The following is a 24,076-nucleotide window of genomic DNA, read 5'->3' as shown; positions in this document are numbered from 1 at the left end:
AACACTAAGATTTTAATGATAATATAAAAAAAATATATATATGATATTCAAACATGCGTTTTCTAGGAACGTAAAGGATACTACTGCATGTTTCATTGATCCAATCTGGAACACAATCGATTGATCATTAAAATAAACATTGTGCATTATGCATCACCCATCCATCTAACCACTTGACATGGCAGCCATGTTAAGTGGTCAGTGAATGCCAGAAAGGCGGTGAAGCACTGTATTTGAACACATGAGTTTTTTCCACTAACGGTTCTCTCCCTGCAGGAACTTATCACCAGGAAGTTGAGGGACTTCTACCTTGGGTTGATGGTAAGTGAATACTCATAAAGTTGTTTTTATTTGTTCTCTTTTTGTAAAGCGACTTTGAGTGCTTAGAAAAGCGCTATATAAATTGAAAGTATTATTATTATTATTATTATTATTATCATAATACTGCTGCAATGATCATATAATGCTTAAATGAAGAACAAACCTATTATTGAAATCACTCTGAATATGTGCAGCCATCGCAAGGACTAAGTGCAAGGATGAGTTGACCTCTGTTTTCAGATATCTGAGATCTCCTTGAAAGGCCGCGGCCCGTTCACCGTCTTCGCTCCCAGCGCAGACGCCTTCCTGAAAGACCGCGATGGCTCCAACAGGGTGTGAAATCTCTCTACTCCATTGCTCGGTTGTCTGTCTGTTATTAGCCAAAGGTGTTGTGTTTCAATGCGTAATTTAGCTACTTTTTAAACGGTATAGAAACCACACATTTTTATCAAATGTGTTTCTTTAAAGGTTCTGTGGCTTTTGCTAAAGAAGAAATTACACAAGAAGCAAATAAAAATGAATTATTGTCAATCTAGAGCCACTGGCCTCAGATGTACAATACAACTTGGTGGTGTCACGTAATCTTTTCCATTTCAGAACCATCACTAAATGAATCGCTCTCTTTTAAGAATCTGGAAATGTATACACCACTTGTTTCTTCTGGTATCGAATATTGTTGAATATTGCAGTTCCCTGTATATTGGAGGCAGCGAGTCAAAGTAGAGAAACTTTATTTTCCTCTCTTAGATGAAGGGATTTCTGGTGGACAAGCACAGGGAGAAATATGCTGAAGTCCTTCGCAACCACATAGTGATGTGTCACATTCTGCTGCCCAGTGACCTGAGCACTCCCAGAAACATCACCACTATGGCAGGGGAGGTGGTCACCACCAGACTGTCTGAGGTAACCAGCATTTAATATTGTATTGTCAAATTCTTTGTCTCCAGTTGCCTTACAACAGTGATTCCCAACCGGTGGGTCAGGGCACATTGGTGGGATATGAGGGTATTGCAAGTGGCCCCTAAATAATTGGCAACACAATAAGATTGTAATGATGATATAACATTAAAATAATAATAATAATAATAAAATAAATCATGTAAAAGGTATTTCTTTCTTTAAATCCTTGAAAATTTAGTTTTCATAGAGATGAGAACAGGATATATAATTATGGTATGTCATGTTGGATGTTTCCAGGGCAGCCTCTTCATCAACGAGGCCAACGTGACATACAGTGACGGTGTGAGCGCCAATGGAATTCTCCATGAGGTTGACACTCTTCTGTTCCCCTCCAGTGTCGCTGTGGATAAAGACAAGGAACCGGCGCTACAAGTGGTACGTGTACACTACTAACACCAGAACAAGGACTGGTTGTTGGATCGCTAAAAACATTGAAGATTTAGTCATTTTATAGATTTAAACATATGTTATATCATAATTTTATATGCTTTGACAGTTGATTTTTTTTATTTAGTTGTAGTCATAGTCTTTTGAATAAAATGCTATTTGTTGACGAAAATTGTCAATATATTTAGTCTTAGTTTTAGTCAAAAGTAGTCGACGAACATTTTTCGTCATAGTTTTAGTCGACGAAATCAACACTGCTTTGACATAAAGGTTTGTATTGGTGGAGGATATGTTGTTGAATTACAATCTGTCAGCTGAAACCGTCAGTTGATTTGAGAATTTCAATGTTAGCCTTGACTGAGAGTTATTAACTCTTTAACAAACAAAAATAATCCTTTTCAATTACCCAATTACATTTTGAAAACTGACAACTGAGAGTTTGTTCTCAGCTAATAATTCATCAGATTAATTAATCCATTCCCTCTCTTTGTCTTATTGAATGTAATTTAGCTCAACTTGACAAACATCGCTGATCGCCATGGTTACAAGACATTCTACAAGCTGCTGGAGGTAAGTGTTAAAGAACCCTAATGACGTCAAATCATTCACAGCGTTGTGACCTGGTAGATGGGCTTTTTTTGGGGGCTAATTTCCCCCTCAGAATATGGTAGCTGGGGTTCAAGTGTATAATGTATATTGTATAGCTGGGTGGGATCATGCATTCTCAACTTGCATCTTTCCGAATAGTAGATAAAGGGCAAGACCACTTTGGTAGAGGTTTTGGTTGTGTAGTTACCTTGCCATGATGCAACTCCAAAGGTGGACAAGAAATCAAAAATAATTGCTCCATTGATTAGAAATTGATAATTCAAAATATGCTCCTCATTGACTTACATTGTACGCTAAAACAGCTCTCAAAGTCACTCTTTTAGCACATAAACGAACGCAAACAAGGTTGATTCAGACTATATAGAACATCACCAAAAATGTTAACTTCCTGTTGATTTTACTATTTGATGATCCGGATCCAGTCCGGGTTTTCTTCCTAATAAAAATGCCCAAATCAACAGGAAGTTAACATTTATATAAAAAAAAACAGTATTGGGTTTTGTGATGCTCTATATTGTCTGAATCAACTTTGTTTACGTGCTAAAAGAGTGACTTTGAGGGCTGTTTTAGCGTACAATGTAAGTCAATGAGGAGCAAGTGTAAAAGTTGAGTCTGTGTTGATGAGTGTGTTTTTTCCTGTCAGGACACAGGTGTGATGGAGCTGGTGAATGATCTTACATACCAGCCAGTGACGGTGTTCCTGCCCTCAGACGCTGTCATGGCCGCCCTGTCCCAGCAACAGAAAGACTTCCTCTACAGCCAGGACAACAAACCACAGCTAGTGGAATACCTCAAGTATCACATCCTTTATGGTCAAAAGGTAATTAAGGGCTGTGCTAGCCTGCATGGCCTTTGCAGCGGTCGTAGCTGAGTGGGTAGAGAGGCCTTCAATGCTCTCCTCTTTATTCTCAGGTGTTAAATACTCTTCTCTTTGTTCTCAGGTGTTCAGTGCAGAGCTGATCCACCTGGAATTAGCAAGGACCCTGCAGGGCTCGCAACTCACATTCAGTTGTGGGGGAATGGACAACATCGTAAGTATGCATTACAACTGCTTCACGATACAATCCTTGGTGTCAACTTATCCATTTGTACCTCTGGGTGATTGTTATTATCATGACTATTAATAGGGAGAAGTTTATATAAACGGCGGCAAGTGCCGGCTCATTCAGCGCCACCTCCTCTTCGGTGGGGGCCTGGCCTATGGGATCGACTGCCTTCTGACTCCGCCCAGCCTCGGAGGTCGCTGCGATGATCAGAGAAGCTTCGAGCTCCAGGTGAATCGATGTTGCACAAAATACACACAGCAATGCTTCATGGGAAATTAAGTATATGGAGACGGAGATATTTTTTCTGACATTTCTCTCGTGTGACAGATGAATTGTGGGCCGTGCACGGCCTCATCGACTCGCTGTCCCAGTGGCTCAAAAGTAAAGGTACATGTCTCCACTGATCCTTCCTTCCTTCGTTCCTTCCTTGCTTGCTTCCTTCCTTCCTTCCTTCCATTCATCCATCCATCCATCCATCCATCCATCCATCCATCCATCCATCCATCCATCCATCCATGCCTTGACCGTATGCTATTTTTGTATGCTGTCTTCAGGAGGTTAAGAAGTGTGATCTGCCCATGATGTATATCACTAAAAACACCGGCTGTCAGGCCATATGCACAGTCAACTTCTGGCAGTCAAAGTGTTGTGCTGGCTACTATGGACGCGACTGTCTCGGTAAGATTCACACAGAAAGTTTTTCTTATCACATTATTATTGTTGTTTACAATGTCCGATGAGTTGATCAAAAGTCATTTTACTCATTTGTACCTGTACACAAGACGTAACAATAGAATAGAAGAACCTTGAAATTGGACTTGACCAGGGTCAAGTTATAATAATGCATTTGTTATGAAGTGACTGGTTCATAATGATGTAAGTAAGTGGTTCCCAAAGTGGGATAACATAACAATAGCATAACAATCAGTTTAACCACTTTAACCCTATACAGAGGAAAATAGCTGATCTTCATGCTCTTGAAAAAAATGGGAAAATGTGGAATATTTTTTAAATATTCACACGCACAATGTAAAATTTGTAATAAAAAAAAAAAGTCCTTTTGCACACCTACTTCAGAGGACAGGTGCGTAGGTTTCAGGCAGTCACTGTTTGAGAAGCAAAAGAGAATCCTGCACACTACACTCTTCACTTACAGAAATTGCAGTACAATGTTTTGGTCGCTCGGACTTCATTAGGTACAGTAGCTTATACCTGGCTGCAATAAAATACAGTGTGTGGGATTCTCTTTTGCTTCTCAGGCATGGGAGTCCCTGGCACAAAATATTTTCAGATGGGGGTCTGTGGCCAAATACATATTAATTTGCGGGTTCCTGACATGAAAAGGTTTGACAAACACTGATCTTAAGTATCAGAGTATAAACCTCAACCTCACAGGACTCGTATATAAGAGCACAGTGAACAAATAACTGACACTTTTCACATGTTTCCTCAGCTTGTCCTGGCGGTTCGGGGTCCATTTGCAGTAACCATGGAAAGTGCGATGACGGTCACCTAGGTAACGGCACCTGTAAGTGTGACGAGGGTTTCCAGGGCGTGGCCTGTGAGCGCTGCAATGACGATCACTTCGGACCAAACTGTGCAGGTGCAGTATGTTGAGATTTCATCTCATTATTTTCATTTTAGCTGGGGAGGAGTCATTAACCACTTAAACTCTTCTAACTTTTTTGGGTCCCCTGGCTATTTTCACAGAATGTATACATTAAGACATGACCAGAATAGGGACTCTAGGGTTAATTTGAACCCTAGAAGGTCATTGCATCACATTACATTACATTACATTACAGTCATTTAGCAGACGCTTTGATCCAAAGCGACTTACAATAAGTGCATTCAACATAGGTAGGCAAGAAAACTACTAATCACCAGAAGTCTTAAAGGGACACTTCACCGAAAACTTGTTTTAATGAAGTTTAGGACTCAAGAAACAAGATCCTGTTTTTTTTTTTGTTGTAAAATCTGTGTTTTTAGATATCTAGTAATCTTCGCGTTGAATCGCGTACATCGTGACGTTATTTACGTCACGAGAGCTAGGTCTCATTCCTTTCCGCACTACATGTTTCGGCGCGTCTCAGTCAGACCAGCTCCAAAGACAGCCCCCGTAACACTTTGTTCAACCTTCTTTCCCCACTCGGCCACTCCCATTAGCTGCGGCCAGCGGGCAACCCCCCTTGCAGAGTGAGGCATTACTTTACCTGAGTTATCTTCTGATAGTTGTACTTGAATGTTGACATGAAATACTAATCCTGTGTAGTGTTTCATAAGCGCAAGCTTGAAAAAAAATACAGCGTGGAGTGGCAGCGCTGGTAAACAAACACCGTTGCGAAAGGCTAGGATCATAATACCAAGGATTCGACAGTGATGTCAATACTATGCGACACGGAAGTAGAACTGCATAAAGATACCAAGGATGTGTCAGTGATATGACATCACTAACGAATCCTTGGACATATATGTAACTAGATGAACGTGTGCGAGGTACAGCCAGTGTTGCCAGATATTGTGAGAGAAATAAGCAGCCAGGTCTATGAAAACAAGCCCAAAAGAAGATAACTAGGCCAAGAGCACTTTACCTAGACATGGGATATTATATATTTGAAAATTACCCATCTACAAGCTCACAACGCTTCGCGACCCATTGTGAGCTTGTAGATCTGCTATTTACAAAAAAATCTTGAGGGGGAAAAAGTGCAAAATGTGGATTTTTTTCATTTTTTTTTCAGTTACTTTTTATTGGATTTTTCAGAACATGAAAACAAACATACACAAAAAAGAAAAGACTAGCACATTACTAACAAACAAAACATACAAAACATACAAATACAAACATATAAGGGGAAAATGTGGAATATTTTTGACACATATTTGTTAGGGGCTCCCTGGCACAAATTATAATTTCAGATGGGGGTCTGTGGAAAAATACATGAACATGTTTGAGAACCACTGGTTTAAACAACAATCAAAACATTTGGAAACAAGCCCAAATATCAACTACATTTTAGAAAGAAGCCGCTTATAATAAGCAGACATGGCAACACTGGCATGCTGTTTGGATGTTATTGTTGGAGATCACACCCACATGGAACCTCCCCTGCCACAAGGAGGTGCAGTGCACCAAAGCATTATGGTCATTGTAGTAATGCAGCAGTCCAGTCAAACCCCAGTCAAAAACACATACTTCTATATTGTAATATAATAGCAGATGCCATTACTGTCTGTAACTCCTCTCACTAGCCCCCCTTTTTTTCATATCTTTGATTCGCGGGACGCGGGACAGACGGTCTAATTTCGGGACTGTCCGTGAGATCCCGGACGGGTGGTCACCCTAGCCACATATACAATACTGTACAGTAAAATCTACTGTACAGTATTGTATATGTGCCTGTCACAATGTGTCGCTGTGTTTTTGTCTTAATATCTGTATCCTGACCTGTGCTGTGACATCCCATCCTCAGCCTGTAACTGCACGGAGCATGGCTACTGTGAAAGGACTGGGGTCTGTTTTTGTCAGGAAGGCTGGACTGGAAAGAGCTGTGAGACCCAACTAAGTACCGGTATGTGAGATGGTATTTACCAAACGCTATAGCCATGTTTCCTGTTATTTGTTTCAAATAACATAATTATGAAAAAATGTGTTAATTTCAGTATGGCTGAAGTGACAAAAAATGTGTAACCTGAAAATAGAATTTAATCTACATAATAAACAACGTTGATTCAAAATATAGGTTTGTTTTTCAAGACTTAATATGAAAAATTATTTTTTTATAAAATGTCATTATGAAAAAAGATCATTACTGTAGTATTGGACGATGATGGCAGTGGAAGCATTGCAGGGTTATTTATTCCACAAGTGCTTTATTGCATAATTCAGTTATCAACAAAAACTATTTCTATGGTAAAACGCACAGAAAATTAGTTTCGAAAATGTTATTGATATTTGCCATTTCACTGGCCATCTCTAAAGCGTCATCGTTGTTATGAACATAAAGTAATTGTGTGACTTGTGTGTCCTGTTTCCTGATAGCTGATGTCCCACAGTGCTCACCGGCCTGCTTTGCAAATGCTGTGTGTAAGGAGAACAACACGTGCGTGTGTAGACCTTTCTACGTGGGAGACGGCTTCACCTGCACAGGTACTGTACCATGCAGAGGGATCTCATGCGCACACACTCACGCCAGATGCTACACAGCCATTCTCACACACACACACACACACACACACACACACACACACACACACACACACACACACACACACACACACACACACAGTAAAATCCTGACTGCTAAATTATCCATTTGTACACTCTCTGCATCTCTGCATCCATTTGTACACTCTCTGCATTTCAATAGGATGTAGGTTATTTATTTATTACACTACAATACAATGCAAAAACATATCAGTTACACATTACACTCCCTTTAAAATACCACTGAGGATTTTGTTGTGTATTTCTCTCTCTCCTGCCTCTAGTGGCGGACATGTGTAGCATCTGGAACGGAGGTTGTGCCAAGGTCGCTAAGTGCAGCCAGACGGGAGAGAAGGTGAGCTGCGCGTGTCCCAAGGGACACTCCGGGGACGGGTTCTCCTGTCAGCCCATAGACCCCTGCGCCTCGGGGGAGAACGGGGGCTGCCACGAGCACGCCACCTGCACCATGACAGGGCCGGTGAGAAGAACAACGCACTAAACTAAATACGTTGTCATACGAGGAATAGCGAAAGTAGACGATCGACAAGTTCACAACACGTTGCATTGCAACGCTTTATGAGCTTGTAGATCTGCTATTATTGAATTTTGTTTAGATACCATGTGAGAAGCGGTCCACTGTAAAAAACCTCCGCGTTCATTTTTATCTTCATTTACCAACGGGTAAAAGACCATTGAGGATTTTATAGTGTGACAGCATGATTGGTGTCTAATTGCTTGCGTATGTCCTCCGGTCGTCACCAGGGGAAAAAGAGGTGTACATGCAAGGACAATTACGTGGGTGATGGCGTGACTTGTGAGGTGAAGGACCTGCCGCTCGATCGCTGTCTCCAAAACAACGGCTTGTGTCACCAAGATGCCCAGTGCTCTGACCTCCACTTTGAGGGTATGAACACAGCGCTCAACACTCACAAATTACACACGGACACAGCATGAATTTACATTCCACTTCACTTCAATATCCAGGCTGAAAGTGCTCCCATTGCAACTGTTTTCCAAGATGGTACAGAGGTACAGTAGCCCCAGCCTTTTCTCATCTCCGAGAAAAAAAGCCTGGTAACAACCTAACGTCTATGGGCGGGACTTCCATCGCATGTACTATTTCCCCCGGAAAACTATATTTTTCGACCAATCACGGCACAGGTTTCATGCACGGAGAATGTAAACAGATCTGTAAAGCCTCAACGTAACTTCCTTGGACTGTACTTCCGCAACATTCCAGTACTTCCGTTCAGACTCAACTGGCTATAGATCTTGCCCAAAGAGGCAGTCCTCAGCAATTAGTTAAATCCCCTATTCAATCATCAGCCAGATATATCATCAGCCAGATATACAGAACTCTGAAATATAATTTCCTATTCCAGCAAACTGTGTTTTTTTTAATAGCCTGACTTTCCATTTTGTTTATCTTCATTATTCCTGGGAGTTTTTTCATAACTGTTTCAGTAGCAACATCAACTCCACTAACTTTGCATTGTTGTTTTAAACTGCAACGCGCTGTTTACCTTCGTCATTGCATTCAAAAGACGCTGATTGGCCCCCGTTGCCAAGAAAACCCACTGGAGGACAGTAACACCAGAACCTAAAGCCCGATTTATACTTTGTCGCACGACAATGTTCCGTGCCGAAAATAGCCCGGCAACGCGTTGTGAGCTTGTAGGTCTTCTATTCTGTGCGATGGAGCATAAATTAGGCTCAAGATCGCTCTCAAGTGTAACAACAAATCCGTCCGTAACATGCACTTCATGTGTTGAATGAGCATTTCTGCAAGGGTTAAGGTTATAAGTGGAAATCACTGGAAAGTCCTGACAATTATAGTAATTGTGTGTGTGTGTGCGCGTGTGTGTGTGGTAGATATACATACAGCTCATCCCTGGGAAACAGCACGGTAGATTACTTTATCACGGACATAAACCTGGCATCGCTCAGAGCTTTCACAGTCAGCCCGCAAACACCCCTGTCAGACCACAACAGAACCACAGCCTATCTAAACAGATCAACACACAGACACAAAGAACAAACGCCAAACAAACTACATACTATAAGAAAACGTTACAAATGGAATGAACACAGCGCAGAAGCTTTCCAAAATGCTATTAGGCAAAAACAAGTCCAATCACAACTGGATCAGTTCCTAGAAAAAACCTTTGAAAAAAACAGTGAAAGTGTAAACAGGGCAGTAGAAGGCCTCAATCATATATTTGAACTAACAGCCTCACTAGCAAACCTAAAAGTATCAAACAGGAAAGCCAGAAAAAATGTTGAGAATGACAAATGGTACGATAACGACTGCAATAATCTCAGGAAAAAATTAAGGAAACTATCAAACCAAAAACACAGAGACCCAGACATCCACAACACACGTCTCCAATATGGGGAAACACTGAAACAATACAAGAAAACAGTAAGAGAAAAAAGAGATCAACATGTTAGAAACCAACTGCAAGATATCGAGGATTCCATACAGACAAACAGCTTCTGGGAAAACTGGAACAGACTTAATAAGCTAAAACAGGACGAACTACCCATCCAAAATGGAGATATATGGGTGAACCATTTTTCTAGCCTCTTTGGCCCAATCGAGAAGAACAAAGAGCAAAAACAAATAAAAGATAAACTACAAAACCTAGAGTCAGCCATAAAAGACTACCAGAATCCACTAGATTCCCAAATCAACCTAAAAGAACTACAAGACAAAATAAAAACACTTAAAACCAAGAAGGCCTGCGGGGCAGACGGTATTCTAAATGAAATGATAAAATTCACCGACCTCAAATTCCAAATAGCCATACTAAAACTCCTAAATATCGTGCTCAGCTCTGGGATCTTCCCCAGCACATGGAATCAAGGGCTGATAACGCCACTCCACAAAAGTGGAGACAAATATGACCCAAATAACTACCGCGGGATCTGTGTAAACAGCAACCTCGGAAAGATCCTCTGCATGATCCTCAACCACAGAATTCTAAACTTCCTCACAGAAAGCAATGTCCTGAGCAAATCACAAATTGGCTTTCTACCAAAATATCGCACAACAGACCACATTTACACTCTAAACACCCTAATTGACAACCAATTAAACAAAAACAAAAGCAAATTATTCTCCTGCTTTGTCGACTTCAAAAAAGCATTCGATTCAATTTGGCATGAGGGTCTGATGTACAAACTGTTGGAGAGTGGCATTGGGGGGAAAACCTATGACATCATAAAATCAATGTACACTAACAACAAATGTGCAGTTAAAATAGGCGAAAAGCACACAGACTTTTTCCCCCAAAGCCGAGGAGTTAGACAGGGATGCAGCCTGAGTCCAACACTCTTCAACATATATATCAACGAATTAGCAAAAACGTTAGAACAGTCCACAGCTCCAGGCATCCCCTTGGCAAACACAGAAATCAAATGCTTACTTTTTGCAGATGACCTGCTGCTGCTGTCTCCAACCAAGGAAGGACTACAGCAGCAACTTGATCTCCTACACAAATTCTCCCAGACATGGGCCCTGACAGTGAACCTAACTAAGACTAAAATCATGATATTTCAAAAAAGATCCAGCCGCCAAAACCATCAATTTTTCCTAAATACAATCCCACTAGAACAAACAAAAAACTATACCTACCTTGGCCTAAACATCAGCAGCACAGGGAACTACAACCAAGCTGTAAAGGACCTGAGAGACAAGGCAAGAAGGGCATTCTATGCTATCAAAAGAAACATCAAAATAGACATCCCAATTAAAACCTGGCTTAAAATACTGGACTCTGTGATAGAACCAATTTCCCTCTATGGTTGTGAGATCTGGGGACCACTAGCAAACCATGACCTTGAAAAATGGGATAAACACCAAACCGAGACCCTACACACAGAATTCTGCAAATCCATTCTCCGTACCCAGCGAAAAACACCAAATAATGCATGCAGGGCAGAATTAGGACGATACCCACTAATTATCAAAATAAAAAAGAGAGCACTTAAGTTCTACAACCACCTAAAAGAGAGTGACCTAGATGCACTCCATAACAAGGCACTCACACACAGCGAAACCCTAGAGAGATGCCCCCTCAGCCAGCTGGCCCTGGAACTCCGGGCACAAACACAAACAGAGCCACGAGATAGAAAACCCATTGGACTAAACCAAATTATAAAACAGCAAAAGGAAAACTACCTGACACACTGGAAAGAAGCAACACAAAAGCAGAGTAAACTAGAATGCTATCTGGCCCTAAACAGAGAATACGCAGTGGCAGAATACCTGAGCACCGTGACTGACCCAAAACAAAGAAAAATCTTAACTAGGTACAGACTCAGTGAGCACAGTCTTGCGATCGAGAAAGGTCGTCACAGGCAGACCTGTATCCCGAGAAAAGACAGACTATGCACCCACTGCACACAAAATGAAGTGGAAACCGAGCTACACTTCCTAACCGTCTGTCCATTGTACCAAGACATCAGAGACACATACTTCCCACAGATTACAACCACACACGGAGATTTTGAAAACATGACCAATGACAAAAAACTCCCATACCTGCTGGGCGAAGTACAACAATGTGCAAACACAGCAGCAAGATTCGTGAGTTGCTGTGATAGGAAAAGGATATCAAACGGAACACAACCACCCTAAAGACTAATCATTGTGTATATTCCGGCACTATACCTGCACCCAGTGATCTTGGTACATAGAAATTGACCTATCGAAGATTCTGACTTTCAAATGTACATATTTTTTGTTTTGATTGTATTGCTGTATTGTTGTATTATGCTTTCTGCTTTGGCAATGTAAACGTATGTTTTCTCATGCCAATAAAGCCCTTTGAATTGAATTGAATTGTGTGTGTGTGTGCAGATGCGACAGCCGGTGTGTTCCACTACCGTTCAGCTAATGGACAATACAAGCTCAACTACACTGCGGCGCAGGAGACTTGTATAGCGGAGGGCGCCACTCTGGCTACATACACACAGCTCAGCTATGCACAGCAGGTGAGGAGGACAGTATACTAATGCAATGGTTCTCAAACATGTTCATGTCAAGGACCCCCAAATTGCTGTATGTATGTATTTGGCCCACGGACCCCCATTAAAAAAATATTTTGTGCCAGGGATCCGCAGAAGAGAAGATTTGTGTTAAAAATGTGTAAAATTATTCCAAGTTTTTCCACATTTTCACAATAATTTTCAAAAAGAAGATAGCTAAATATAAAATAAGTTTAAAGTGGTTAAACTGATGCTATATGAACACATTTCCCACTTTGAGAACCACCGTACTATAAATCACACCTCTCCGCCTCTCTCTGTCTTTTCAATCTCGAATGGCAGGAAATGTGTCTATAGCAATGATTACTATGGGAATAAAAAACGTTAAAAAAATAGATTTTAACCAAATATCACAAATACACCCCCTTTAATTTAGCCGTGTGTATAGTTAAATTAACCACTTGAACTTCAGCATCCATATTCTGGGAGGGGAAATAACAGATCTACAACCTCACAACGTGCCGCGTTGCAACATGATGTGAGCTTGTAGATCAGCTATTTTTGGCGAAGAGGAAGCTCCCGCACCCCCAGATGTCTTCGGACGGGTTCTGACTGCCCATCCGAAATGGACGTTTTTTTCTAGAGGGTTTAACCCATTAAGACCTGAGGACGATTCTAAAAATGTCTTCTAAATCCTAACAGTTTTCTGAAAAACTTATATTGCTATATCAGTGGTGCTCAAACTTTTTCATGTCAAGGACCTCCAAAATGATATGCATTTGACCGCCGACCCCCATCTCAAACAGCAGGCGGTGCCTTCCCGGCTTTTAATGGGTTAAGACTTGGAACCGCTTAAACTTTAACCACTTAAACCCCATATGGGTAACCGGAGTCCCTCAGGGCTCAATACTAATGTCTTTTCTGTTTTCTGTTATTGTGGGGAAAGCTTGCGCTGAAAGTAGCCGATTGACAAGCTCACAATTTGACGCAACGAGTCGCATTGTGAGCTTGTCGATCTGCTATTTTCAGCGCAAGCTTTCCCCACAACACCGATGCTGGGGTTAAGTGGTTAACACTGAGGATTTGACTGTGCCGTGCCTGCTGTTCAGACTAATTGTGGTTGTTTTCTGTAGGCCGGCCTGAACCTGTGTGCAGCCAGCTGGCTGGACCAGGCCCGGGTCAGCTACCCCACCACCTACGCCAACCCCAACTGTGGCTTCGGTCACGTGGGCATCGTGGACTACGGCACGCGCAAAAACCTCAGCGAGACATGGGATGCTTTCTGCTACAGGATGAAAGGTGAGAAGTGTTGTCAGTGAGACGCTTGTGGATCTGCTATCTGTCTGTCTGTCTGTCTGTCTGTCCATTCATCCACAAATACATACACATACCTAACCATATAAGTTGATTTAAATAGCTATTTTCAAATAGCCGACGTTTGTAGGGTTAAATTTGTAGGGTTATATTTTTGCTGGGGACCCCCTCAAAGACCCCTGGGGGTCCCTGGACACCACTTTGAGAACCAGTACGTCATGTGTTGGTACTATGCCTGTGTTGCGTTCCAGAGGTGAAGTGTGAGTGTAAGGCGGGCTACATTGGAGATGGCTCCATCTGTACTGGCAACCTGTTGCAGGTCCTCACCTCCAGACCCTCCTTCTCCAACTTCCTCACTGTGAGTTTTCAAAAATGTTTACAATTCATCATCCGTTCATATTCGTTCCGTTCAACTTTGTCGGTCCGAGTGCAAAGGGAAAGGGAAAACCAGCTGATCTGGGGCGCCCTTGCAAGCAGTGGTGGAAAAAGTACTCAAATATTTTATTTAAGTAAAACTATCAATACTGAGTAAAAGTACAAAAGTATTGGTATTGGTATCAAAATATACTTAAAGTACCAAAAGTAAAAGTACTAAAATGTTTGAAAATAGCAGAGCTTGTAGATCGGCTGAGGGCATTCAGAAAAAACTCTGGATATCTCGTTGTGTGGCACTGAGAGAGTTAAGTACATTACTTGAGTAAATGTACTTAGTTACTTTACACCACTGACTGCAAGCAACAACAGCGCAGAGTGTAGACTGCGTTTTGTACAGGGCCTGCCAGAGCTATGGGCTCATAATCATAATAATTCCAATCTTTGTTTTTTTTTTCTATTCCAGCAAGTCCTGAACTACTCGCAGGTGTCAGAGTCTGGGAGAGAGTTCATGAGACGACTCAGTAACCTCAGTGTGCAGTCCACTCTGTTTGTACCTGACAACACTGAGCTCTGGGAGAACCAGGTTGGATATAACTGCAATGCTGCTCTCTCTCTGTCTCTCTCTCTCTATCTCTCTCTCGCATGCACGCACGCATGCACACATACAGATATGTACTCAGTAAAATCCAAAATGTTGAGGTCAATTTATGCTTTGAGCGACAAGTGTCGACCAACACGCCACACTATATGTCTCTCAATGTGTGTGTGTGTGTGTGTGTGTGTGTGTGTGTGTGTGTGTGTGTGTGTGTGTGTGTGTGTGTGTGTGTGTGTGTGTGTGTGTGTGTGTGTGTGTGTGTGTGTGTGTGTGTGTGTGTGTGTGTGTGTGTGTGTGTGTGTGTGCGCGTGTGTGCGTGAGCAGACTCTGTCCCAGAGGGACATAGAGTACCATCTGTCAGAGGGCCAGGCTCTGCCTCTCAGTGAGCTGAGGAACGGCAGTCGGATCAGAACCCGCCTGGGCAGCCTCACTGTCTTTGGCATCGCCGACTTCCTCAACCCCACAGTTCTGGTGAGTTCTCTCTGTCACTGCACTAGCACTGGAATTGGCAAAATGACTAAATTGAAGGGGAAAAAGATATGACTGATATATGACTATTTTATGTTTTTGACATCACTATTAGTGATACTGAAATGACCTCTTATTTCTTATGAAACTAAGAAATAAGAATAAGTGGATATAAAGTTAGATATTAATTTGAATATTATAAAGTTAGATATTAAATTGAAATGAGGGGGTCATACACTGCCGCCGTTTTTTCCTTTTCTCCTCTGTAAATATAGCTTGATGACATGTATTAATGTGTTAATATGCTATGCCTTGTTGATGAATTGAATACATAGGCTAAAAGGATAACATAAAAAAAGTCCTGGGGACTTGTTTCCACCTAAGTGTTTTACTGTACCTCCGTGCTGTTTAAATGTTTTGACTAATAAAGTATTCAATCAATCAATCAATGAATGTGTCAATGCTCAGAATGTGTGGAAATTGTAGAGCAGAGTTCACATATACACATGAACTGTATGGCAGCGATTCCCAACCTGTGGGCCCTGAGGATATTCCAAGTGGGCCCCCAAATAATTGGCAAAAAACTCATACTTATAACATATTTTTTTACGGTATGTAAAAAAGAAATCATGGTATTTCTCTTTAAAACCTTGGAAAAAAATTAGTTTTCATTGTGGTACCGATAAATAGGAACTAAATAGGTTCCATTGATCCAAGCCGGAACACATGCTCTGAAAATGTACATGGCGGCCATGTGAATTGGTCAGATACAGGTACTAATTAATTGAGTACAATGGACCACAATGGAAACAAGCCCCTGGGGCTTTTTGTAATATTCTTTTAGCATAACCTTTGACTGTACTACCTGTAGTGTTAATAATCATGTTAACTAATTAAAAGCAGGAAAGCACCTGTGTCATTTTAGATTTTATTCAAAAATTGCAAATATACAAGCTCACAGCGCGTCACCTTGTGCCGCGCTGCAAGCTTGTACATCTGCTATTTTTGAACATTTTTGAAAAATCTTGAAAGTGTGCTGATTTAGAAAGCATTTATAGAATCGGCCTCAGGTCTTAATGAGTTAGTAAAGTATTGAGTCAATCAATCAATCGATGGGTGCGTCGCGAACAGTGGGCTGATCCAGAAAAGGTTGCGGGAACCGCTGATGTACGGTATATGTCCACTCACCAGTCACACTGCATGCCTTTGTCTCACCAGGCCTCCCGTTACATCAACGACCGCTTTATCACGGACTCCGACATCCTGGCGTCCAATGGGATCATCCATGTGCTCCGGGGAGCACTTAAAGCCCCGCCTCCTCGGCAAACGGTGCGTGACCTTGTGCACGACGTGCAACACCTGAGAACAGACAAACCGCCGGCTTGTGTTTGCTCAAAGCTGAGAGGCGCTGAATTGTGATTAGTATGCTGAATGCTAAATGCTTAATCACTTTCAACCTGGGGCCACCAGATAAGCTGTATGGGTAGAGAGGCTACCTGGCTAACAGAAGGCCCCAGGTTCGATTCCCTGCTCCTGCAATGTGTCGATGTGTCCCTGAGCAAGACACTTAACCCTAATTATTTTGAAAAATGTTTGAATTTGTTTTGAATTTATATATTTGTTTCCATAAAAATGGGTCTGCAGCCCAAAAATGGGTCGGGACCCATTGTTTGGGAACCACTGGCATAAGCTAGCGGTGCTTAGGTGGTTGAATGTTTATAATGTGACGTGGAGTGTGGGTTTGTCCTGTGCCTTTGAACGTTGACAGTGTCTATGACTGCCGACTGATTGTCCGTCCTCTCTCTCCAGATTCCCGTGGCGCACAAGGCATCGCTGGGAGTTGGGGTGGTGCTGCTGGTAATACTGGTGGCGGGGGTCATCTTTGTCGGCTACCATTTCTACACCCATAAAACTAAGCCCTTCCAGTTCCACTATTTTAAGGTATGTGTGCAGTGATGGAAAGTAACTAAGACATTTACTCAAGCGTGTGCGTGTGTGTGTGTGTGTGTGTGTGTGTGTGTGTGTGTGTGTGTGTGTGTGTGTGTGTGTGTGTGTGTCTCCTACTTATTCTTCATTCAGTTTTCAGCAGTGTTAATTTTGACAGCAAAGCTTGATTTAGTTTTAGTCATAGTCTTTTGAGTACAATTCTATAGAGTCTAGCCATATTTTAGTCATCTGACATGTTTTAGTTTCAGTCTAGTTTTAGTTGACAAAATATCATAAGATTTTAGTTGACTAAAACTACGTTCGATTTTGGTGGGCCGTGATGCCGTCATAATGCGTGATTTTTACTTAGCTGTCGAAAACGCTTGTAGATCGGCTATTTTCGGAGCGTGACATCAAACAAAACCAAACAATAAAATGAATTACTTCTACTGGATCTCTTCACCACTAGTCCCTCCTTAACATTTTTGTCTAATTTTTATTTGTTGACGAAATTGTCAATATATTCAGTCATAGTTTTAGTCATCATAGCTTAGTTTTGATTTAGTTTCGATTTAGTTTTCGTCAGTGAAAAAAGGTGGTCGCCGAAAAAAATTCTGCATTCGTTTTAGTCTAAGTCGTTTTTTTTTAACAGGACGAAGGTGAAGTGGAGTCTTCCCCTCCAGACTGTGACCCCAGCATCTGTAACCCAGTGTATGACGGAGGCCCAGAGCCTGCTGCTGCTGAGCCCACCTCTTCTGCTGTAGGTCACATTACTGTCTTTGATTGATTTAGTACTTTATATTAATAAATAATTGATACAAAAGTATTGGCAACAAAATATACTTCATGTACCAAAAGTAAAAGTATTCATTATGCAGAATGTCCCAAGCTTTGTATGAAAATGTTTGAAAATCCTTTGAAAATAGCAGATCTACAAGCTTTTTCTGTGTGTAGCTGACGAATAGCTCTCATTCACAGGCAGAGGACAAGCATGAAGTGGTGAACGGTGGCCCCTACGACCTGCTCCAGGACAGCTAAGAGGTCCCCAGGCCCCTGTTCTTCTGGCTAGAAACCCCCGTTAGCTACCGGAAGCCGTTTGGTGTGGATAGGACATGCTACTGAACATGCATGCCACCTTAAACCAGCATTTGAAAACTAAGGAAGGCTGCACCGAGGGACGTTTCTCCTCTTAACTACTGACAATTGCTGGCATCTCCTTGTGATAAAAAAGGGCATGGTTCTCAGAGGCCTTGGAGGAAGAACAAGGAACAGACAATGTTGCCAAAGTTTATCACGTTTTGAGATGAGAGACATGGAGTCCTCGCATCCGGAAGAGCTGTTAAGGTACAGTCGGGATCTCACCAACAGTTACTGACATACCGTATGGATTCTGCCTACTTACATTTAGCAATGTTTGGTTACTAATGTTGTCATCTATATCTCTGACCACTTCCAGAGGTGGTTTGGGCGACCTAGATCTTCAGTCTTGAGATGCATTTACAGATGACTTTATGTCTTAGCTCTATCCATCAAATGTTCATCTTCTCCTTGTTCTTCACAGATTTTAACTCCACATGTTCTCTCATGGTTGATTGCATTGTTTTTTGCATGTTCCTCTGTATATGGATTCTGAAGAGTACCAAATGATTATATGAATTGTTAAAAGTCCCCATGGTGTCGGGGGTTAATTTGATTAAATTGTTAAAATGTGTTTTCATGTATATTCACCAAATATCACTTAAATAAATGACAGATATATGACTTTGTTAATGGAATTCTACAATTAAGGAATATTTGTTTTATTATTACAAGTGCAGTATTCATTCCAATAGTCAAATCAGTTTTTGATAGACACCCACACATGAAGGAACCATCGACCAGCAAACAACAGTTTTAACAAAAGTAAGAAAGAAGGTTACACAAGTCAAGTCTAAGCAAGTAACGCTCAAAACTAAACCAAATCCCATATACAGACAGTACCCAATTTACATCTATGGTGTGCAAAGAAAAAAATATTTTTGCTATAGTGCTTATTATTACCCCAATGATGAAAGAAATCTGGTGTGTGTATACAAGTGTACAGAATACAAGTTGTTGGAATGGTCTGATGGTATGTTGGATTCCTAAAACATTGAGTACACTCCCATATCTCCCAATTTGCCTGGGGAAACAAAAAGCAAAATAAAAGCAAACAGATCTGAACGTGGGCAGTAGCACACCGTTTCTGTGCAGTCAGCTAAAACAACCGTAATTTAGTGCAAGTGAATTTCTTAAAAAGTGCTTCATCTAATCTAATAAATTTGTTTTACCCCCTCGTCAGCATTATTTAACACTGGGTCAGGCTGTAAACTAGTGCAGATACATGCACAACACCTCTGAAGCAATATCCAAGACACCGCAATGGTGTTCAAAGGGAGAGAATCACATTTGGTCACTTGTAGTATAAATGCAGCTTAACCACTTAAAGGGATACTTCACTTCCGGGCCGCCGACACATTTAAAAAAAATATTAAAAATAAATGAAAAAAGTTATGGAAAATTCATGGCCCCCTCACGCATTAGAGTGTCCTACTAATGTGTGAGGGGGCCATGAATTTTCCATAACTTTTTTCATTTATTTTTAATATTTTTTTTAAATGTGTCCCCGGCCCGAAAGTGAAGTATCCCTTTAAGTCCTATATACACACACACACACACTAGCTGTATGACAACTAGAATAAGCTCAAAGCGTCACAATGTGCGACGCAGTGCGAGCTTGTGTCGGCAGATCTATTTAAAAAAAAATGTGTGTATGAAAATCTTTACCCATAACAACGTGCCCAAAATGGGGAGGGACACGGGCCTATTTCACGAAAGCAGAATTGGGGGTTAAGCCTGGATTTAACACCTATCCTGGCTTAATTTAGCCAGGATTAGCGATGAATTGGTTTCATGAAAGCTGAATTATCTTGCCAGATTAGTTTAGCCAGAGCACCCTGGATAAGTTTATCCATGACTCGATTTCACGAAAGAAAATGTACGCAATCCTACCTTAGTTACCATGGAAATTTAGCTGTGAAGTTAGCCTGGTAGGGACCAGGCTAACATTTCAAGCTTACTTAATCCAGTGCCTTGTTCTTCAAGTTTTTCCACAGTTAATTCAACACATGTGTTTGTATATGGACTCATTTTAATGACCCTGCATCGAGGGGGTGGGGGGGATTCTACCATTTCGTAATTCATTGTCAGTAATCCATCCTATCAGCGTTTTACGACGACGTCGTATCGACGTTGTAAAAGACGTGTCTTTTCAACAGATATCTCTTTACCCACTGGGCACACACAATACAACGCCCATCCACAATACAACGCCCATACGCCGTGCATACGCCGTGCATACGCCATGCATACGCCGTCCATACGACGTCCGAGTCAGACCTCAGTCAGCAGCTGTTTTGCAAAAAATACGTTGAAACAACGTCGACACACGTCTGACTCGGACGTCTTATGGACGGCGTATGCACGGCGTTTGGGCGTTGTTGTATTGTGTGCCCAGTGGGTAGAGACGTCTGTTGAAAAGACATGTCTTTGTGCAACTTGAATTATGGATTTTTGATTGCATTTTAAGTTTTAGATGGCTTTTCCCAACCCCGTAGCCTAAGACGGTGAACACCAGTGATATTGTAAGTTTATTAAGTGGAATTCATAATTCATAATGGACCCTTCGCTAAACCCCACCCCAAAAGCGATTGTCCAATGCCAGCTTAGCAACCGTTGTTAGCCTGGCATAGGTGTGGCAAGCTTTCGTCACCTGCCATAGCTGTCAATGTTATTTCGCCCGCACACACACAATCATTTGCAACATAATAGCAAGAATAGGAATACCACGATAACGCAATGGTGACTATGAACCACGTACCCAAACCCGTTGGAGGCTGCTTTTCCCAATAAAAGTATATAGGACTCCTATATACTTTTATTGCCCAAATAAATAAATAAATACGGTACACAATGTTTTGTTGGGGTGTCACAGCCCCCCCACCATATCAAGCTCAGCTTCTTCTCAGTCCTGAGTCCGTTCTCCTTTACAGCTGTGAATGCTGGACACCAGAATGCTATGTGCAGTACTAAATATCAACCAGGATGAACATGTTACCAACAAGCATCTGTATGGGGGCCGGGCTACCAAGGGTGAGTGAGAAGATGGCAGTCGGGAGAATGGGGCTGGTCGGTCATTACCATTGATACCGGGAGCTCCCATGCCAGCAGAGGAGGAAAGAGTAAGGAAAGATGTATGGAGGATCGACTCGCAGTGCTCGCAGCTGGGTACAGTGTCTCTGTCTCTATTCAGGACTGATTGGTCTGTTCTGTGAAGACATCATTCTTCAACTCATCCTCAGGTCAGTGTAACATCTCTGTATGAACACCCTTCCTGACTCAGCTCCTTGCAGGCAGGGAGGAGGAGCACAGACACTCAATGCTCATCTCTGGCAGCTTGTTTGTTACGTTGCTCTGGCAACCATTCATTTTAGGAATCTAAAAATGCTAGTTTAAAACGTTATCAATATTTGCCTGTTCCATACAGAAGTCTGTTTATGTGGTGTCGAGTGTACAAGCCCAGTCCACGTCTATTTCAGAGCAAAGCACACTTCTGGTTAGCTGACGCTCCGTCTCACTACACAGCAGCGGCAAAGTTAAACTTTTCTCAACTTTGATGCTTCCCATTTTGTTGGCTCTGCCTCCTGCTACTCAACATAGACAATACATTGAACCTCACCACTTTCTCAGAATACTGCTGCTGGTGTGAATTCACCGTTGGATCAGGTAACACAGAAAGCTAGATTCTTCTTCCTCCTGGCTCCCAAACTGTGGAATGACCTTCCCTTGCTCAGTCAGGACTGCAGACTCACTCCCCATGTTCCACTGCAGTCTGACAACACAACTCACCATATCACTTCTTTTTGCATGCTGATAGATCCTGATTATACTATGCAGATGTATGTTGCTTACTCATTCATATATGTTATGTATGTTGTTTACATAACATATATGTAAACAACATACATAACATATATTAGTACAGTATATGATGATATACTGTACTAATATACTGTACTAATTGCTTGACCACAAATGTTAAGAAAATTATTTAGATAGCATGTTGTTTTAAGACAGATGCTAGTTTCGATGTTTACCTGGTATCCTGGTTACTTTTTAGCACTTAATTGTGTTTCTTTACACTATTTACGTGACCATTTACCCTGTTCTTTGTAGACTAGTGTTTATGTCATTACTCTGATCTTACACTTTGTAAGTTACTCTGCTTTATATGCATATATAGATATCTGATCCCATGTGAGCATCTGGGTGTGAGGGAGCGCTCCTCTCTCACACAGAGAGACGTCTACTCCTCCTGCGCCTCCTCTCTGCTGCTCCTCATGCCCTCCTGGTGTCCACCCACACACTCACACTCTGAGCACATACACTGGCCCAAAGGAGCAGGTGAGAACACACACACACACACACGCACACGCACACGCACACCAACAGGCATCGTCCGTAACCCTCATCACTTCACGGTGGTTAAGTTTCCATCCAAATGGTGTGCATATTTGCATTATTTCCAAAAACTGTGTATTTCCATCCACTACTGTATTCTGAGAGTGCAACAAGGTTGCATAATCAACTCCCTCTCTCTCTGTGAGTGTCTCTCTGTATCTCTCTCTCTTTCTATCTCTTTTTCTGTCTCTTTCTGTCTCATTGTCTCTCTCTCTGTATCTCTCTCTCTCTCTCTCTCTCTCTCTCTCTCTCTCTCTCTCTCTCTCTCTCTCTCTCTCTCTCGTTGTGAGTTTCCAATAGATGTGAATTACCTTCATTACCTTCATTACCTCTGGGACGCAAGACTGGCTGTATCGACTGCTAACAGGTTAGCATGGACTAGTTTCATAGTTTAATTTAAGATAGTTTTAGTAGACATTTTAGTTCACATTTTTCCTCCAATTTATTTTAGTTTTAGTTTAGTCCAATTTAGTCTAGATTAGTCCCTTCTAGCCTAATCTGGTTTGGATTAGGAATTTAAGTTTACTGTCTACTCTAATGAGTTCCTTAAAATGTGTCTGAATAATCCCTTAAGGGATGGGCTGTGTTGAGGCCAGTCAGTGGTGGAAAGTAACTGTACATTTACTTAAGTACTGTACTTAAGTACAATTTTGAGTTATTTGTACTTTACTTGAGTAATTCCAATTTCCAATACTTTTACTTCTACTCCACTACATCTCGGATCCAAATATTGTACTTTTACTCCACTACATTTATCCAAAAACTTTAGTTAGTTACTTTGTAGATTTTGATTATTATTACAAAACATACATTACCCACTTCAGCCCTACTGTATATACATTTCGGCCATTTGAAAATAGCCGATCTACAAGCTCACAATGTGTCCATGCGACGCATTGTGAGCTTGTAGATCGGCTATTTTCAAAAGATTTTTATACATTTGAAAAGGGACATTCTGCATAATGAGTACTTTCTACTTTTGGTACTTTAAGTACATTTTGATACCAAATTTAAATGTAAATTTTAATTCCAGACTTTTAGTTGTAACAGAGTATTTCTACATTGCTGTATTGATACTTTTACTTGAGTAAAATATGTAAATACTTTTTGCACCACTGGTTGGGGCAGCCAGACACGAAAATAAAATGATTCATTCATTATGCATTCATTCATTCATTCCTTCATTCCTTCATGCAGCCATTCGTCATACGTTATAAATTTCTTCAACATAGTTAAAGGGGCCATAGTCATTCTATGTGGAAGAAAGTTATAACGTAGCTTTTCAACTTTTAATAACTCCCCCATTCTCTCTCTCTCTCGCCATCGCCCAGGAGCACA

General features: G+C 41.4%; 1 protein-coding gene across 2 annotated transcripts in view; it reads left to right on the top strand.

Annotated features, from left to right (window-relative positions):
* The window catches only part of stab2 (stabilin 2), a 57,660-nt gene extending 38,686 nt beyond the window's left edge, over window positions 1-18,974 (top strand). For both annotated transcript variants that reach the window (XM_080420660.1, XM_080420661.1), the window contains 24 exons: window positions 277-321; window positions 562-654; window positions 1,069-1,224; window positions 1,519-1,656; window positions 2,179-2,238; window positions 2,921-3,097; window positions 3,219-3,308; window positions 3,405-3,551; window positions 3,651-3,710; window positions 3,878-4,001; window positions 4,777-4,926; window positions 6,797-6,895; window positions 7,366-7,473; window positions 7,815-8,008; window positions 8,293-8,434; window positions 12,395-12,528; window positions 13,656-13,821; window positions 14,088-14,194; window positions 14,675-14,794; window positions 15,131-15,277; window positions 16,493-16,603; window positions 17,084-17,215; window positions 17,853-17,960; window positions 18,179-18,974. In XM_080420660.1, coding sequence (XP_080276786.1) covers window positions 277-321; window positions 562-654; window positions 1,069-1,224; window positions 1,519-1,656; window positions 2,179-2,238; window positions 2,921-3,097; window positions 3,219-3,308; window positions 3,405-3,551; window positions 3,651-3,710; window positions 3,878-4,001; window positions 4,777-4,926; window positions 6,797-6,895; window positions 7,366-7,473; window positions 7,815-8,008; window positions 8,293-8,434; window positions 12,395-12,528; window positions 13,656-13,821; window positions 14,088-14,194; window positions 14,675-14,794; window positions 15,131-15,277; window positions 16,493-16,603; window positions 17,084-17,215; window positions 17,853-17,960; window positions 18,179-18,238 — 2,868 coding nt within the window. In that variant the 3' untranslated portion in view covers window positions 18,239-18,974. The remainder of the gene's footprint in view (window positions 1-276; window positions 322-561; window positions 655-1,068; window positions 1,225-1,518; window positions 1,657-2,178; window positions 2,239-2,920; window positions 3,098-3,218; window positions 3,309-3,404; window positions 3,552-3,650; window positions 3,711-3,877; window positions 4,002-4,776; window positions 4,927-6,796; window positions 6,896-7,365; window positions 7,474-7,814; window positions 8,009-8,292; window positions 8,435-12,394; window positions 12,529-13,655; window positions 13,822-14,087; window positions 14,195-14,674; window positions 14,795-15,130; window positions 15,278-16,492; window positions 16,604-17,083; window positions 17,216-17,852; window positions 17,961-18,178) is intronic.
* The last annotated feature ends 5,102 nt before the right edge of the window (window positions 18,975-24,076 follow it).

This window comes from Gymnoscopelus braueri, assembly GCF_963280865.1.
Source record: "Gymnoscopelus braueri genome assembly, chromosome: 23".
In the NCBI taxonomy this organism is placed as follows: domain Eukaryota; kingdom Metazoa; phylum Chordata; class Actinopteri; order Myctophiformes; family Myctophidae; genus Gymnoscopelus; species Gymnoscopelus braueri.
The sequence above is the reverse complement of the archived record's forward strand: the minus strand, read 5'-3'. Positions and strand labels throughout refer to the sequence as shown.